Here is an 18,013-nt window from a genome sequence, read left to right on the forward strand (position 1 = left end):
TACTAAAACAACAAAATCAGATATAAAGATATTTAAATATACCAAGTAATACAAGAACTTTTGCATATAAAAACTACCTCAGAAACAATTTTAAGAGTAGACTAAAAGGGGAAAACAAAACAATATGATCATCAACTATATATCATGAGTGTGCCCAATGTTTGTCTTCTACTTTATCTTCACCAATTCAAAATAAATTTGCTATCCCTAATTCAACAATCCTGAATATTACCCATATGAGTAGGTGTGAAGGTTAGGGTTGCTGCCACCTTGTGGATGTAGGTTTTTTCCTACCACTATTTAAATACACCACTTCCATTGCCGAAAAGCAAGAGAGCTCTTCTAGGGTGTTTCCAGGGAGTCAGAATACAAGATAGCACAAAAAAAAAAAAACAGTAACCTAGCTCTATCTATTCCACTTTGAAGATTAAAACTAACTAATCATCCAATTACCAGTGCTGGCAGATGTCCATCTGAGCAGAGTGCTTCGTGGTAGTTACCAAGTTGACTGAAGAACCACAAGGGGTGTCTTGAATGTCCAAACTGATCTCTTTTTATAGCAAAACCTCCTTAACCAACAAGGGATTAGAACCAATCACTTACACCTAATTCTGCTGAGTCAGTTACACCCTGATATTAACCAATTCAATTTCACATCACTTACAAAGCGGTGCCTGCTAAATTTAAATAATCACAGAGGGACAAAGTAAAGGGGAATGTTCCTCAGGGGAAGGGAAGTAGCCCAGCTACCCTTGGGTTACTGTGTTCAGGATCCCTACCAGTCCCCCCTCCCTCCCCTAGCATCCCACCTCCCTGCCCTCTCCCTGCCTCCCCCTCCCCCAGAAGGCCTCCTCTCCTCCTCCACTCACCTTCCCACTGCCTGGCAGTGCACCACGGTGCAAGCTCAGGATTGGGCTCTTAGACCTGAAAGATACAGGTTCAAAACCCTGCTCAGCCATGATGCTTCCTAGGCGACCTTGGGCCAGTCACTATTGCTCAGCCTAACTTACATCATGGGGTTATTGTGAAAACAAAACAGGGAAGGAACCATGTACGCTATGCTGAGCTTCTTGGAGAAAGAGCAGTATAAAAATGTGAAAAAAATAAAAAATTATTTTAAACTCAATTTCAAGTGATGCATCACTCACCTTGTGGTGCTATGTGAAGAGCATCCTTCAGTTTCCTTTCAGGAACAAATTTCCACTGAAAAACAGAATGGTCTGCTCCACCAATAGAAATAACCCACTGATAATCATGTGACCATCTGACATTTGTCACATGAGCTGAATGACCAAGGTATTTTTTAAATTTTGCCCCTGTTAAAAACAAAAACCAGTTTAGTGACGTTCAAAATAATATTACATCTAAAAATAATATTTTAAGAGTGTTCTGTACATTGGTTAGGATCCAGCAATGGTCTGAGCAAATGGAAATGCACTTCTGGTTGCTTGGGGTGGTGGTCTTGATTTCTGCTGAGCTCCTTCCTCCTCCAACTGCAGCTCCCTGTACCCCATGGAGGGCCTTTGAATTGATTGTTTGAATGTATGTTGAAGGGGACAGCAGCAGGAGAAAAGAAAGCCTCATTCCAGGCACAGAAGTCTACTCATATTTCACTGCTCCAACCCTGTATACTATGAAATATTCTACACCAGTATAGTTGGTAAGAATTTTACTCTGCTCAACTAATCTAGAACACTAATCTAATTAAAATAAACAATCTGGTGTTGTTGGTTGATTTCATTTTAATCTCAGATCTGGTTCACATGCTACTTTCCAGAGATAAATCTCAACCTTGAAAGGAGATTGGGGGTCTCATAGGAGAGAGGTGAGGGAAGAGCCTCTCTCTTTACTGCATGGGGAAAGTAATAAAATATCTCTAGGCTGTACTATATTTATCTGAATGCAGAATTTTGCTAATCCTTCAGTCTCCCATGATTAAAAATGTTACCAGCCATTACTATTTGGCTAACAATACAGGTAGAGCCTATTTATCCGCGTTAGTTTGGTTCCGTGACTCGGTGCGATTAACAAAAAACGCGTTTTGCTGAGTCAGTAGAGTTACAGTCCATAGAACAAATAGGCTGCAGCCTGACACTTCCGGTTGGAAGGAAACTAAGGCAGCTGCTCTCAATTCCCTCCCCTCTGTACTCAGCCCTCCTGCTGCCAGCTGTCCTGCTTCTTTCACAGTTGGAATGGTGAACTTGCTTGGGAAACCTCTGTGTCCCAGGCGGCCTCCCAACAGCGCTGCAGGTTCTCCTCCTCCTCTTCACTGCTGCCACTCCTGCACTCCTCCCAACCACCATCATAGAAACTCCTCTGCCCTGGAGCATTCTGGGACTTGTAGTCCAGCTCTCTGCTCACCCTGTCTCTCCAAGGTTTCCCATCATCGGGGGAGGGGGGGATTCGGCAAACACTCCCTGGGCTTTTTAAAGCAATCCCCTCTCCTCCCCCTCCTGCCTCCCCCTCAAGAGCCCTCCCCATTGCCAGCTGCCCAGCTTCTTTCACAGGTGGGATGCTGATCTTTAAAGAGTTGAGCCCTATGCGTTTCTACTCAGAAGTAAGCCCCATTTCAGTCAATGGGGCTTACTCCTAGGAAAGTGAGGAGAGGATTGGGTTGTAAATCGCATGCTTTGCTTGGTGGGAAAGCTTTGTGATAGCCTGCACCATGTCTGGGGGGGGGGAGAGTTTGGCAAACACTCCCTGGGTTCTTTAAAGCATCCCCTCTTCTCTTTTAAAGCAATCCCCTCTGTGCTACGGCACCTGCCCCTGTGTGTGTGTGTGTGAGTGAGAGAGAGAGAGAGAGAGAGCGCGAGCGCTCCAATTCCACCTCCACCTCCAGTGTTCTGGCTACAGAGGTTCTTGCCCCCCCTTCAGCCTCAGCTGGCTCAGGGGCTCCAGGAATGTTACTGTTCCTTTACAAGGGGAACCTCTTCCAGGGCTCCAGGGCTATTCCCTGCCTGGGTGAGGCGGAGCCTTTTTGCAGTGTTTTCGGCTCCCTGGAAACTGGGAGATGCCAACGCAGGGCAAAGGAGGCAAAGCTGTGTGTCACATTCAGTACCCACCCCATTCACGTTGAGACAAATCCGCAGATAAAAAATCTGTGGATAAATGGGCTGCACCTGTATGATTCCATTATTATTCAAAAAATTTTATTCCCTTTAGACCAGGGGTCTCCAATCCCTGGCCCAGGGACCAAATGCGGCCCACGGCGAGCCTCTATCCGGCCGGTGGTCAGCCTCTTGTCCCCTGAAAGCTCCTGGCCCACTTTGCTGAACATGACTGGAACTATGCTCTGGTTGCATCTGGAGGGTGTTTTAAGGGCCAGAGAGGTTGAATGAATGAGCCCATTCATTCATTTATTCACTCATCTAAGTTCCATCTCTAAATTATTTATATAAATTTTATATTTAAATTTTTTTCTGGCCCTCAACATCGTGCCAGACATTTGATGCAGCACTCTGGCCAAAAAGTTTGGAGACCCCTGGTTTAGACAGAAAATTCCAGCAACTAATTTTGACCATTTATTTAATTCTGAAAACCTTTCACATTTCTCTGGGCTTTCTGTTTTTATAAATATATTTATTACATTCAAAATTTGCATTAAAATTACCTTTTCTTAGACAAGGATACCGAAACAGTTTTACTATTCCATAGTCATCTGCAGTAACTAGAACTTGGCCCATAAAATTTGCATCTACAGAATTTATATCATTGATCTCTGAATATTTAGGCCATATTCCATTAACTTCAAGACCTGAAATCGAAGTCCATGAAGCCCACTGGACACCTTTTAACTCTTCCTTATTTACCACTTCTTTTCCACCTAAACATAAAAAGTTCCATTTAGGCATTCACTCAGTTTCTAAGGACAGCTGTTACATAAATTACTTTAATGAATTTGACCAGTCCCAATTCTATCCCGTAACCAGAGCTTCATCCAATGGTGGTGGTGGTGAGGGGACCCTAGAACAATGGAAGGTAAGTAAAAAAATTTTTTACTGTAAGGCATAAGCCCTGGGGCAACTTATGGGTCTCTTTGGAATATGCCACTTATTTTGGTGGCATATGGCCAAGAAGTGAAAAGGGGCAAGGAGGTTTTAAAAATAGGGAATAAGATCCAGTGTGTGCCATTGCTGCCAGATCCATCCCCTCTTGCCTCCCCCTTGTTCATCTGGCTCCTCCCATGGAATGCCCTTATCCTCCCCATCCCTGCTCACAATAGGCCCCTGGCACTGACATACCCACACTGGAGACTTGAAGAAGGCTATTGCAGCAAAGCTGGCACTGCTTGCTGTTTTCAGCAGCAATCTGGCAGCAAACCCTCACCAAAGGCTACTGAAAAAACTCCACAGTCGGAATTAGAGGGCAGGTCCTCTCATGGATTGAGACCTGGTTGAAGACCAGGAAACAGAGAGTGGGTGTCAATGGGCAATTTTCACAATGGAGAGAGGTGCAAAGCGTTGTGCCCCAAGGATCTGTCCTGAGACGGGTGCTTTTCAACCTTTTCATAAATGACCTGGAGATAGGGGTGAGCAGTGAGGTGGCAAAGTTTGCAGACGACACCAAACTTTTCCGAGTGGTGAAGACCAGAAGTGATTGTGAGGAGCTCCAGAAGGATCTCACCAAAATGGCAGCATGGGCAGCAAAATGGCAAATGCGTTTCAATGTAAGTAAGTGTAAAGTCATGCACATTGGGGCAAAAAATCAAAACTTCACATATAGGCTAATGGGTTCTGAGCTGTCTGTGATAGATCAAGAGAAAGATCTTGGGGGGGTGGACAGGTCGATGAAAGTGTCAACCCAATGTGTGGCGGCAGTAAAGAAGGCCAATTCTATGCTTGGGATCATTAGAAAAGGTATTGAGAACAAAACAGCTAATATTATAATGCCGTTGTACAAATCGATGGTATGACCACACCTGGAGTATTGTGTCCAGTTCTGGTCACCACATCTCAAAAAGGACATAGTGGAAATGGAAAAGGTGCAAAAGAGAGCGACTAAGATGATTACTGGCCTGGGGCACCTTCCTTATGAGGAAAGGCTATGGCGTTTGGGCCTCTTCAGCCTAGAAAAGAGACGCCTGAGGGGGCACATGATTGAGACATACAAAATTATGCATGGGGAGGATAAAGTGGATAGAGAGATGCTCTTTACACTCTCACATAACACCAGAACCAGGGGACACCCACTAAAATTGAGTGTTGGGAGGGTTAGGACAGACAAAAGAAAATATTTCTTTACTCAGGGTATGGTCAGTCTGTGGAACTCCTTGCCACAGGATGTGGTGACAGCATCTGGCCTGGATGCCTTTAAAAGGGGATTGGACAAGTTTCTGGAGGAAAAATCCGTTATGGGTTATAAGCCATGATATGTATGTGCAACCTCCTGATTTTAGAAATGGGCTGTCAGATGCAAGGGAGGGCACCAGGATGCAGGTCTCTTGTTATCTGGTGTGCTCCCTGGGGCATTTGCTGATCTGCTGTGAGATACAGGAAGCTGGACTAGATGGGCCTATGGCCTGATCCAGTGGGGCTGTTCTTATGTTCTTATGTAGTGTCACATTCTGCGATGCCATTAAGTCAGGCCATACTCCCAGAATGCAAGTTCTCAAAGAGCAGCCCAACCATAAGATTGGACTATAGGCACCCTCTATACAGAGCTGGCTGCCTATTCTCATGTATAAAGGTAACAAGAGTAGAATAACTCACTAGGCATCCTGTAAAAAAGTCTTTTCCCACTGCCATCATTGGTCTGCAAATATTTACTGTCCAGTGACCAGTCCATATGAGTGATGAAACTTGTGGATCCAATACACTCCCCAACCTTTTTGTACCGCTGAACAACACCATAAATATCCACAGAACTGTCATTGGAGCCAACTGCGAGAAAGTTTCCATCTGATGAATACTTTAATTCATGAATAGCTTCTTTCCTATCTTTAATATGAACAACCTCTGTCATATCTCTGTAACACAAAAAAAGAAAACATCTGGTGGTTAAGGTTATATTAAAAAAAATTATGTTAAAAAGTTTACTATATACAAGTATATGCATAGTAATGAACTGTTTTCCATTTTCTATGTACATGCACATCAATCTTATCTCATCAAGCAAAGTGTAAAACTTCTAAAAACGTGCGGTAAAAAATTCAGTCTAAACGAAGGCATCTACACATAAAAAATCCTTCTTTATTTGTAGACTCATGTACCAGTGTAAAATTAAAGCAGAATGACTATGAATTTATAGTTTATTATTTGTGTACATTTTTCCAACATATTAAACCAGAAAACACTGCCTGCAGCAGCGCGAGCCCTGTAACTCCTAACAACACTGCATTATATGAAAACAGCATCCTGTGAAAGAGCACAAACCAAAGGATGGATCTGGCACTGATGCTATACAGTTGGCCAGCAAGGGACAGAATTTTGCTATTCTTAGTGAAAATAAACTTTTCCCAGCATAGCACTGTGATATTTTAACAGTACTGTTTTACTGTGATGCTACAACTGTGAGGTATCAATTAATTTTGTGTGTAAAACCCTTAGGGCAAATGTTTATTAATGTTTAAATTCTCAAGCCCAATCCTATCCTTAACCCCCCCCCCCCGCCGCAACGCAAAAGCACCAAAATGGCTACTGCTGCATCCTGCAAGGGGGGCAGTTGCAGAGCTCTCCTCTGGGTAAGGAACAATTGTTCCCTTACCTAAGAGTAAGCCTCCGAGCCACAGAGGGTCTACTTGGATAGGCCGTGGGACTGGATCCAGAAAGGCGGTTAGGATTTGGCGGCGACTGCTATTGCCAAAATCACCCCATTTCTGGACCTGATCCGACCATCCCCTGCCACCTTCCTGTCCTATTTCTTCCCCTCCTTGCCCTTGCTCCACCCTCCCCCACCCTACCTTCTGACTTACCTGCTCTGGTGAGCAGCAGGAGAAGCAATGGCACAAGCAGGAAGGCACAGGCCTTCCCACCAGCACTCCTGGAACCAGGCTGAGTAGCGTGCTGTCAAAGTACCTTTTATGATTACGACAGTCAGCACCAGTGGAGGAGCAGCGATGACATTGTGAGGTAAGTACAGGATTGCAATCCCAAATTTATAGCATACCTAACTCGAAGTACCGTGAAAGAACCATCTTTCATTCCAAGTGCAAGATGAATTCCATCAGTGCTAACAGCTGCACAGCGAATTGGTTCTTCCATATTGCACCGTGCAATCAATGCATGGTCTATAAGACTCCATATTCTACAAGAAAAAATTATTTCAGTGTAAAAAATGAAGAGAAACATATAACCCATGTAACATAAGAGTACAACAGGTTTCTCTAAAATATAAATATCTAGAAGGAAGTATATGATCTACATTCATTAGTTCTCTATGCTCTGAACTAAACTGACACCCAGGTCAATTCATGCCCCCCCCCCAAATATCCCTGAGTATTGCACAAGTATTGGTTGAGGGTGAAGCGGAAGCACCAACACCAAAGGTGCCTTGAAAGATAGGTAAGGAAGGGACTCAAAGCAGTTATACCTATCTAAATCCCTATGCAGCAATGCAGCTGCACAGGCACAGGTTACACTGCATCCTGCAGGAGAATTTTGGTGGCTAGAGGCCTCAATGGGTTACCTTGGACCTGCACCAGCTGTATCGCTGGAGCAAGCCTGAGTTGATTCATACAGGTGGATCAGGCCCAGGAAGAAAGTTGGTATATGGTGTGCACGGGAACTGCCAATCCTGTCCCCTCCCAGGCCCAATCTGCTCAACCCCTGCCCATTACCTTCCCACTCCATCCCTCCCCATTCCGCCTCCCCATCACTAGCATTCATGGGGGGGGGGGGTCAAGAGGTGCATATGCCCCAGGGTGCCACACCTCCAGGGGCAGTGGGTCAGTCACCTCTGCCATCCATGCCCCCCCGATGCCTTCGGCTGCCCTCCAGAGGCCTTCTGAGGAACAGGGAAGCTGCGTGCAGCCTCCTCTAGAGGCCTTCTGAGGAATTCGGAGGGCTTTTAAATGTCACTTCCAGTTTTCCAACAAAAACTGGAGGAGATGTTTAAGTGCCCACCAGAGCCTTGAGAAGGCCTCTGGAGGGCTGGGAAGGCCAAATGTGACCCCAGTCGTCAAGGTAAGGGAGAGTAACTGGGGGTGGCATTCTGTGGTTCCGGCCCCAGGCAGCAAAGGGGCCAGGATCACAAGTGTTCCCCACTCTCCCCTGCACTGGATTCACCTGGTCCTGCATGCATCCTGATGGCTGATGGTGTGGGCAGGAAGATTCGAGCCTTCCCACCACTGCACCAGCTACTAATGCTATCACAAAATGCTTTGTGGTGCTTTTGCAACAGAGTGCACCAGTGGTACATGTGTTTAGCTGGTGCAGCATTGACAGAGGATTAGGTCTTACGTTAGAGAGCTCTCTCAGTACTGATGCTCTGCCCTCCATCAGGTCTCTCAGAATGGACACATTCCTCCACTCCTAGTGCATCTTGGTAGAGAGTAGAGTGGCAGAGCCAAGACAGCTTTCTAATGTAGAGGTTTAACTGACTTATGGGGGAAAGTGTGTCTGATTTAAAAAGATTTTCAGGATTAATGGACACCACTTCCCCCCATTAGACCATTAAATTGAGGGTTCGCTGCATATGTGTAGGCTGGATGACATATTCCAGTTTGAGGTAACCTAGATAAATTAGAAGCCTTATCATTTCAGAATTAACTCTGACTTTTTAAATTGTTTGTGTTTTATAATTAACACTGCCAAACTCCTCTTTCCAAGAATATGCAAACACTTATTAAATGCAAAGTTGGGGATATATTTTTAAAGTCCTCAATCATTTTTTGTTTTTAATCTCAATTTTACTGTACGTGGCCATTCTTTGAGTATTCAAGGGAGCTAACCTGACAGACCGATCATCACTTCCAGTCATGGCCAATGGTTTTGTAGGATGAACTGCCAGGGCCCAAAGCTCTCCTTCACAATGTCCTTGCATAATAAGAAACGGCTTATTGCGTTCATGCACCACAATCTCAAAAATTTCACTGTCTTGTGTTCCAACTAGGATATGATCTCCTCGCCAGCAAACACTTCTCACAGACAGACCTGTGGAAAGTAAATACATTGCTCATACATAGAAATACACAAAATACTAAGATTGGATTGATTATTTTCATTGTCTGGGCCCAACTCAGACAACAGACTGGCCAGCCCTAGTTCTAAAACTGGCATACAGCAGCTGATCAGGCATCCAAGTTCACCTGACTAGGTCAAGGAACAGACATGATGCCTAGGTGGTTATAAACCATTCAGTTAGGTGGAACTATGACTTCATTAACATCAGGCTTTTTTTAAGATCACACACAAGAATGCTTAGGTGTGTTGCCTGATTCATCACTGGAGAGCAGATGCTATTTTAGTGAAGGAAGTTTACCTACTTACCTTGCTGCATTGCGAGTGTAAGGACCAGGACCCTGGAAGAATGTGAATACTAGAATAGGAACAATATTTAGTTATCTACATCAGAGGAATTTTATTTTGCTGCTCGCATTTTAATCTTTTGACAACCACTCCTCTTTTACTATCCTTACTTGCTTTTAAATACATGTCATGCTTTGGTCACAGAGCCTTTAACACCAGCAGGACACTAGTTCCACTTTCGTAAAAGGCCCACAGGATTGGATCGTTATCCTGTGAGAGGGTTTTTCCTAAGGTGACCTCTTTCTGCGTGGACCTCCTAATTTTGGGTGGTGGCAATGGGAAGGCTACTAATTTCCCAATAACCTCAGTCTGACCAGTGGAAATAGTGTAAAGAACAGAAAGTAGTGCCACTAGGCACACACTCATTTTACCCTCTACGTCCCTCATCTTTCATAACAAATGCCAGCCATACTTTTATCACAATTGGCTGTCAAAAAGCTGACAATGACAAAGAGCCACTGATCAATGTAGGAGACAGTTGAGGGTTTCCCTTAAACTATTAGTCAAATTCCAGCTATTCAAGATATTGTAGATTGCCAGATGAGATTCCCCCTACATCAGTGATTTTCAACCTTTTTGTCTCACAGCACACTGACAAGATACTAAAATTGCCAAGGCACACTATCAGTTTTTGGACAATTGACAAGGCACACCATGCTGTTGGTGGGGAGCTCATATCCCTCAACGTCCTATTAATAAATGACCTACCACCAAACTCCCACAGCACACCGGTGCACCGTGGCACAGTGGTTGAAAATGGCTGCTCTACATAGTACAACTGCCATCTTATTCACAGCCCTCAAACTGTTTTTGTGAGTACTGACCAATATATAAACCTGCAATATTATTTATTTACTTTTCACACTGCCGTTTCTCCAAGGAGCTCAGGGTGGTATATACGGTTCCTCTTCTCCTTTTGTCCTCATGAAAACACTGTGAGGTAGGTTAAGCTGAGAGATAATGACTGGTCCAAGGTCACCCAGGAAACTTTGAGGTTTTAGCCCAGCAGCAGTGGCACTGCAGTTATTCTTAGTGGTTAAATAACAATTCAGTTCAGAGACTGAGTGCCTGTATTTACAAACACCAGCACAGCTTTAATTTCCTCAGATGAATTATCATTATAAAAGGCCAAATGATATCATTAGGTAAGCAGAATCAAAACACACTGGCTCAAATTCACTGGCCCCCAAAACCATTGCATACATAGAGTTCTACTATACAATGCTAATCCCCAGCCTGGCAGAGCTTCATAATCCATACAGGACATCCAATGCCACAGGCCCTTGCTCACATGCTACACAAGACCTTAAAGTGATCGTTAAAAAAAATACCAGTACTACTGTACTGAGAACTATAAGGCAATGAAAACAATGGACAGGGGACTTGAAAATGCCCCCTGCAACTGGAGTATCCCAGTTATGGGAGGCCAACAGCTCCCTATCCATCATTAACAGGATAATAAAAGGCAACAGAAGCAGACAATTATTGATGTGAATATACTAGCTTCCCTCCTTTGTACTGCTGCTTCCAGAAAACCACAGAGCTTTAACCTTGATGAACACAGTGCACTTTGCTCTCTATACACATAGGGTAGCATAATTTGTTCTTTACACCTTCATACCTGAAAAAAAAACTTCTCCCTTAGATAATATAATTAAAATAATAGGGTTTGTTTACCTTTATATCCCTGGTCAGTTTCCCTGAGATCAATCACAGTAATTGGTTTAAAATTTAAATCCCAGAGGCGAACACAACCATCCCTGCCACCAGTGGCAAAGCCTTCTTCGCATGCATTCATGCTGAAAATTCCTGCCTAAAGAAAAACACACATTTACCTATATATGCAACTCACAGTAATGATTATGCAAAGCAAACATCTTCACAAGTCATTTTTTCTTTTGACATAATGCTTTAAAAGGCATTGTGAGTTTAAATAAATAGTTGTTGTTCAGTCATTAAGTTGTGTTCAACTCTTTGTGACCCCATGGACCACAGCACGCCAGGCCTCCACATCAACCACTAACTTCCGGAGTCTGTTCAAATTCATGTTTGTTGCCTCCGTGACACTATCTAACTATCTCATCCTCTGTTGTTCCCTTCTCCTTTTGCCTTCAATTTTTCCCAGTGTCAGGGTCTTTTCTAAAGAGTCCTCCCTTCTCATGAGATGACCAAAGTATTTAAGCTTCAGCTTCAGTATCTGTCCTTCCAATGAACAGTCAGTGTTGATTTCTTGTAGGATTGACTGATTTTATCTCCTTGCAGTCCAGGGGACTCTCTGAAGTATTCTCCAACATCATAATTCAAAAGCATCTATTCTTTGGTACTCAGCTCTCCTTATGATCCTGCTCACAGCCATATATTACTAATGGGAAAAGCTTACTACCACAGCTTTGACAATAAGGACCTTTGTCGACAAGGTGATGTCTCACCTTTTAATTAAGTGGTTTTAATTAAGTAATGTATATAAATAGCACATTACTCACTTATAGGGAGAGAAATTTATGCTGATACATTAGATCGTTTCTTCGCCTTATCTGCGCGCCACTTAGGGCCAGGCTTATTTGGACAGGCAGGGGAGAGCTAGAGGACAATGCAGGAACTCACTGCTAAGCTGCCGCTGATTCCCCTAAGTGACCGCCAGCCACCCCCACAACCAGCAGCAACAGTAGCACCCCTGCAGCTCCCGCATCTTGTCCGCTGAGTGACCGCATGTTCTACTGATGGCTGTACAATTCTTAGGTAACAATTACTGGTAGGATATTTTTCAGGATCAGGCATTGGGAGGCATCTGACTATAATTTTGTCCAAGTTTAACCCCCATCTTATCCAAGGGTCATAGAAAATTCCATGAGTTTTGGCTCAAAACCTGCCCTCAACCTATCTGTAAGGTCGACTTATACTTGAGTGTCTGCGATATATTTCCGCTGGTGACAGAACTGAACAATGGCATGCAGCTCTGTCCACTTTTTCTAGGAAAACCTGCCCTTGACTGCTCCCATGGCCACAACTGTACACATTACCACCACCGCTTGATTCCTAATGTTGGTCTGAGACTGATCTGTTATTTTTATGTGTGACTTGAATAGTTAGGAAATTTGCTTCATTAAATTAGGGCCCAATTTTATCCAGTGTTCAGCACTGATGCAGCTGTACCAACAGGATGTGCATGTTATCCTGCGGGGAGGGGGCATTCATGGAGGCCTCCTCAACGTAAGGGAACTTTAGGAGCTGCATTGCACCTGCATCAGCACTGAAACGTTGGATAGAATTGGATCCACAATCTAGAGTCAATTCACTGCAAATATTTTTTATCCTCTGTAATTACAGTGACTAGGCAAAGGAGCTAATCAAAAATCCATGAACATTACTACTACTACATACATTTGTAAATAAACTGTATGTAACTGTAAGAATACATTATGTGCAGTCAGTAGAGGCTTGTTTGTAAGTGCTACTAATGCAGGCACTTCCAGCTCAGAGAAAGTTAAAATGCTAGACATATTCTGCCTGCCCAGTATCCCACAACCCCCCAAAGATGCTCTAAGAGCTTTACAAAGAAAAAGTTCTGATTTTCTTGTAAAAGAGGGGGGTGGTATGTGACTATAATTTTGTCTGATTTTACCCAAGGCCTGATCCAGAAAAATAACCTACCAGTTATGTTATCTAAGAATTGTGCAGTCTCTGAATTATTAAAAAATATAGTAAAAGATCGTAAGATACATTTTTATTCATTAACTTCTTAAATTCTGGTCTTCACAACCTTTTTGTAAGCACCATCAGAGTAAGTGCACTGTAAACAACATACCAGTAGAACCATTAATCAAATCCTTCTTTAAGATGCCTGATGTGTTAAGCCATAGGTTTAACATATAACATACAACATATAACACAAAACTGGGAGTGTGAAATTCAATTCACAGCAGAGAGACTAGCAACAAAGAATTAGCATGAGCAACTGCAGCTATGTGTTGGCTCCCAACAGAATTAAACCACTTGCTTAAGTTTACTATATTGTTTCCACTTTTATTTAATTAAAACTTGACCAAGCAACATGGCATGGTGATGTTATATACAGAGCGCCTGTTATCTAACCTCAGCTTTGGCTTCAAGCCACACCACCTGAGTATTCAGCTCTGTTAAAGAATACTGAAATAAATTATTCAGTCACTAAGGAGGTGTATTATATACATTTCCCATGTAAAATCCTACCAGTGTAACCATACAAGACATGCATCCTTTAGTGTTTAATTACATATTCTCACACATATAGTTCTTGAAGTGTGTCAACTTGTTCAGATTTTGAATGCAAAAGAAAGATTCTGTACACTGGTATACTGTATACAGTATTTATAACTTTGTAAAGTACTGTGAGAATGTCATTCACACCTTCTGTAGTTCTTCAGGACTAAGCTACTGCAGTTTGCACTAAAACGGGCTTGCCCTTGAATGAAGATCAAAAGCATGTTACAGCAGTAGTTCAGAATATGTGCTATTTTTCTTTACTTTTCTAACATAATTCAAGTTGACTGTTTCAGGATAGAAAGCCCTTATATGGTTGAGATAGTATGAGCTCAGGAGGTTACCTTCTTCCCTATTTCATGACCTGAGCTTTATTGATTACAAACTGCCATTTTCTGTAACAATAACAAAACAGCACCTTCTGGGAACATAGCCTCTTTCAAACTACACCATCATGAAAGGGTGTTTCTAACATGAACAGAAGTGTTAAGATTAAATGTGCATACTATATTTCAATGAAAATATGAAATGAGACCAATTTCTAGAAATATGCTAGAACAGTGGTTCTCAAACTGGTAGATCACAACCCACCAGCATGAAAACCATTGTCCCATTCCCTTTAAGGGGTGGGGCAGGGGGAAAGCAGCAATGCGATCCCCAGGATCACGAAGCTGTGGGGGAAGACAGGTTGTTTTAAACTTAACCCATTTCTGCCCAGCCCACAGGTGTACACATTTTATTCCTGTTGCGTATCTGCAATGTTGGGCAGAAATGGCTTATCTGCTGCTAGGGTCCAACGGGCGAGGAACCCCATAGAGCCCTCTGCAGGTCTCCCCACGGCTTGTAGAATGTAAAAAAAACAATTACGATCCACTTTTTCGTTACAATCGCAAAATTGGAAATAGATTGCAATAGGTTTTTCTTACATTCTACAAGACACAGGTAGCCCTGCAGAGGGCTTTGCAGGATTCCTCACACCTCCCAGATCCTGGCAACAGGTAAGTTAAAAACAGCCCCCCCTTCTCCCACAGCAGCACGATTCTAGGGATCACACCACTGCTTTCCATCCCACCCACCCCCCACAAAGACTTACCCTAAAAGTGTGCTAGAAACTCTCCAAAATCCCAGTTTCATATTTTGTTTGCTCCTAGTCTACCAGTTATTAAGAATAAGCTACTAAGGGAAATGCATCTTCTTCTTCCTCAGTGCAAATACTGTAAATATCTCATTTTGCAGACTATCAGCCTAATCCACTGCAACTCCCTGTATGTTGATGGAGTGGTGCCAACATGACATCTGCTGCATCCCACGGGGGAGTTTTGGCTTGCTGAGGCTTCCTCGGGGGAATGGAAATTTGTTCACTTCCCCCGGAATAAGTCCTTGCCACCACCATGGGTTGTTGGACCTACAGCAGTGATACCACTAGCACCCAGTGAGGCAAAACTGGGTCCAGAAAGGGGGTTAAGATTCGACAGGTACTACTGCCACCAAACCCACCCCCTTCCCAGGCCTGATACTCCTTCCTCCCCGCTCATCTCCTCCCCGTTCTGCACACTCCCTGCTCCATTTCTCCTCTCCTCCCTCCAATCTCCTGCCTGCACTGGCAGGCAACCTGGTCCATTATAGCACGGACTCTGCCACTCACCATTTGTGGCAGTGAACAAGCACCACCGTGTGCTCTGGCAGTGGTACATTTGTGACAGCTGTAAAGCATGTTTTGCTGGCAGAACAGTCATTCTGCCAGCATAACGTCCTTCAGATTGGGACATACAAGACAGTAACACAAAAGGAAGCTAGATGGATGTAGAAGGCCACATGAATCTATCACAGTCCCACACACCTGAAGAAAAGTGATACTGAAGTTCACTTCAGTACTTACGGATATATGAAAGCACTTGAGATCTGGATCACTGTTGCGCCCAAAGAACAAAAGGAGTACCTTTTGCAGATTCACAATCCTGCCTAGACTGAACATTAAATAATAGCATGCTGGTAGATGGCCAAGTCTACCTACAAGCAAACCAAATAACACTCTCTTCTCAGCTAGTCAATGATATTTAAAATAAACATTTACACATAATGCAACTGAGCATAAACTGGAACAGCACACAAGGCATACTGGAACAGGGGAAGATCCCTCCTGCCTGCAAATGCACTCAGTCTCCTGCTATAGTAAATAAAGAGTTCTCAAACATTACTCTGGAAGACTGCTAATTGTCTACAAATTTGTTACACTAAGACTGAACTTGTGCTATAGTCTGTAAGAAGTAAAATTACAACTCAAATGGCAAACATCTGCCTATTTCCTGTTGTTAACCACAATGCAAGCCACTTAGAAATCTGTGCATATTCCATAAAACCTTAATTTATTCAAAGTTTCAGTAAATTGTCATATCAAAAGGATACTTACAGCATGTGCTCCCTGTACAGTTCGGATAAGGTTGATTCCTTTCCATACATATATATCTCCGTTAAGTGCACCAGAGTACGTTACTTCATCTCTTGCACAAGCGAGGCACAATATAGTTTGAAGATCACCAGTCTTACCAAAAACACCCCGCTTTGGTGTCAGGGAATTGCCACATAAACTCCAGAACTGCAAGATAAAGTTATTTTATTTAGGTAGTTCATGCAAAACAGATTAAACAACTAGGACTACTTGTTATAAGTGGTGTTTGGCTACCACTGAAAACAGCATCCTCCCACTTCTCTCTCCCTTTGCTTCCATCATGTAAAATAAGTAAAAACGTGATATTGCACCTCAAGTTATCTTGCCTTTGCTCAACTGGCAGTTGCTTGTGGAGGAAAATGAAAGCATGATGATGCCACATAAAAACAATGACTGGAAAGAGGGAAAAGAAAACATATGTAAGAAACGTATACTGCACTTAATATGGGGGATCCATTCCTGAAAGGTTGAGCATTTTTTGATTGAGCACTATTAGAAATGTTATTGACTATAGGGCAGCAAATTGGCAGGTATACACAGTTCTCATTGGCTGCAGTAACTGTCAATCAACCCAAGACAAAGAGCACTGTAACAAAACAATGCTAAAGGAAGCAGTGTTATCAAAGTTATTACTATATTACTGATAACAGTCATGTCTTATAACCTATACTATTTGCTCTCTCATATTCAGCTGTTTGCTTTTTGCAGCCCTGAGAAAATGAAAAACCAAAAACCAGACTTACAACTTGACTTAGTGCACATTTATGGGTAGAGGGGAATGCTGCCAAGTTCAATAGGCTGTATAGTAAAGGTAATCAGCAGAAGACTGTATGTGAAAGTGAACTTTCTCACTTTCGCCACATCCCGAGCCCTCTGAAAAATTGCTCTCAGAAGCAGGATTCTGTGTGGCACAGAGGGCTCCAGGAGAGCAGCAAGATCCCCCCTTCAATAACTAGTAGTGACTTTCATGTACAAAACAGCAGGATAGGAGAAGCCCATTGTGTTTTATTGTCAACAATCATAAGACATCAGCCTTTGGTTGCCATCCTAATTACCTATATTTATCAGCAAATAGGTCCCAATGAACTCAGTGTGTTTTTACATTTAAATAAGTAGGCTTAGCAACAAGCTCATACTGCAATCCTAAGCATAATCATTGAAATCAGAGAGTCTTACTTCAGTGTAAGCAAAGATTGTGTTGCAAACATAGGGGCCATCAAATCATACAGATAGTATAACATGTAAAAAAGTACTTTGCCACAGTACAGGACAGGAAGGCAAATGTCAGACAACTCAGGGCTCAATCCTGATTCTCACTTGGGCAGACACAAGTTCCTTACGCCAGCCTGGGAGCGTCACAAAAGTGCTGCAAAGCACTATCAATTAGACTAGATCAAATGTCAATGTCTAGTTCGTCCAGCCATTCAAGTGCTTTAAAGCATTTTTGTGCCATTCTGAGGGGAGATAGGCTGGCGCACGAATGTGATCCAGCTTTCCCACACCAAAGTGGGCCCCGGGGAAAAGAGTTGCGTCGGCCGAGCTCAGCCAACACAGGGATATGAGGAAGGCATGGGAAGGGTGGGGAGAAGGTGGAAAGGAGGCGTTTCAGGTGGGCAGTGGGGAGCAGGAGCCATGGCCAGGATCCAGCAGTTATTCCAGATCCTAACCCCATTCCTGGGCGGCCTAGACAGTCCTGGGCTGCTCAGATTTGTACCATCTTGTCAGGTTGCACAGAACCGAGTAGACCCACTGGGGCTGCTGCAGCGTGACATGAGGTAAGGGGAAAGATTTCCCCTTGCCTCAGGCTGTGCAGCTTTTGGCCCCAAACTTGAGTTGGATGCAGCACAGGCCTGCTGGCCTG

The 18,013-nt window shown here is 43.3% G+C and overlaps 1 protein-coding gene across 4 annotated transcripts in view; it reads right to left on the reverse strand.

Moving 5' to 3' along the window:
* Positions 1-18,013, reverse strand: part of EML5 (EMAP like 5) — a 154,062-nt gene that overhangs the window by 78,800 nt on the left and 57,249 nt on the right. For all 4 annotated transcript variants that reach the window (XM_066628260.1, XM_066628244.1, XM_066628234.1 and 1 more), the window contains exons 5-11: positions 16,114-16,299; positions 11,142-11,277; positions 8,888-9,089; positions 7,105-7,242; positions 5,709-5,965; positions 3,611-3,823; positions 1,149-1,316 (exon numbers count right to left, since the gene is read on the reverse strand). In XM_066628260.1, coding sequence (XP_066484357.1) covers positions 1,149-1,316; positions 3,611-3,823; positions 5,709-5,965; positions 7,105-7,242; positions 8,888-9,089; positions 11,142-11,277; positions 16,114-16,299 — 1,300 coding nt within the window. The remainder of the gene's footprint in view (positions 1-1,148; positions 1,317-3,610; positions 3,824-5,708; positions 5,966-7,104; positions 7,243-8,887; positions 9,090-11,141; positions 11,278-16,113; positions 16,300-18,013) is intronic.

Source organism: Tiliqua scincoides, chromosome 1 (assembly GCF_035046505.1).
Source record: "Tiliqua scincoides isolate rTilSci1 chromosome 1, rTilSci1.hap2, whole genome shotgun sequence".
NCBI classification, from domain to species: Eukaryota; Metazoa; Chordata; class Lepidosauria; order Squamata; family Scincidae; genus Tiliqua; species Tiliqua scincoides.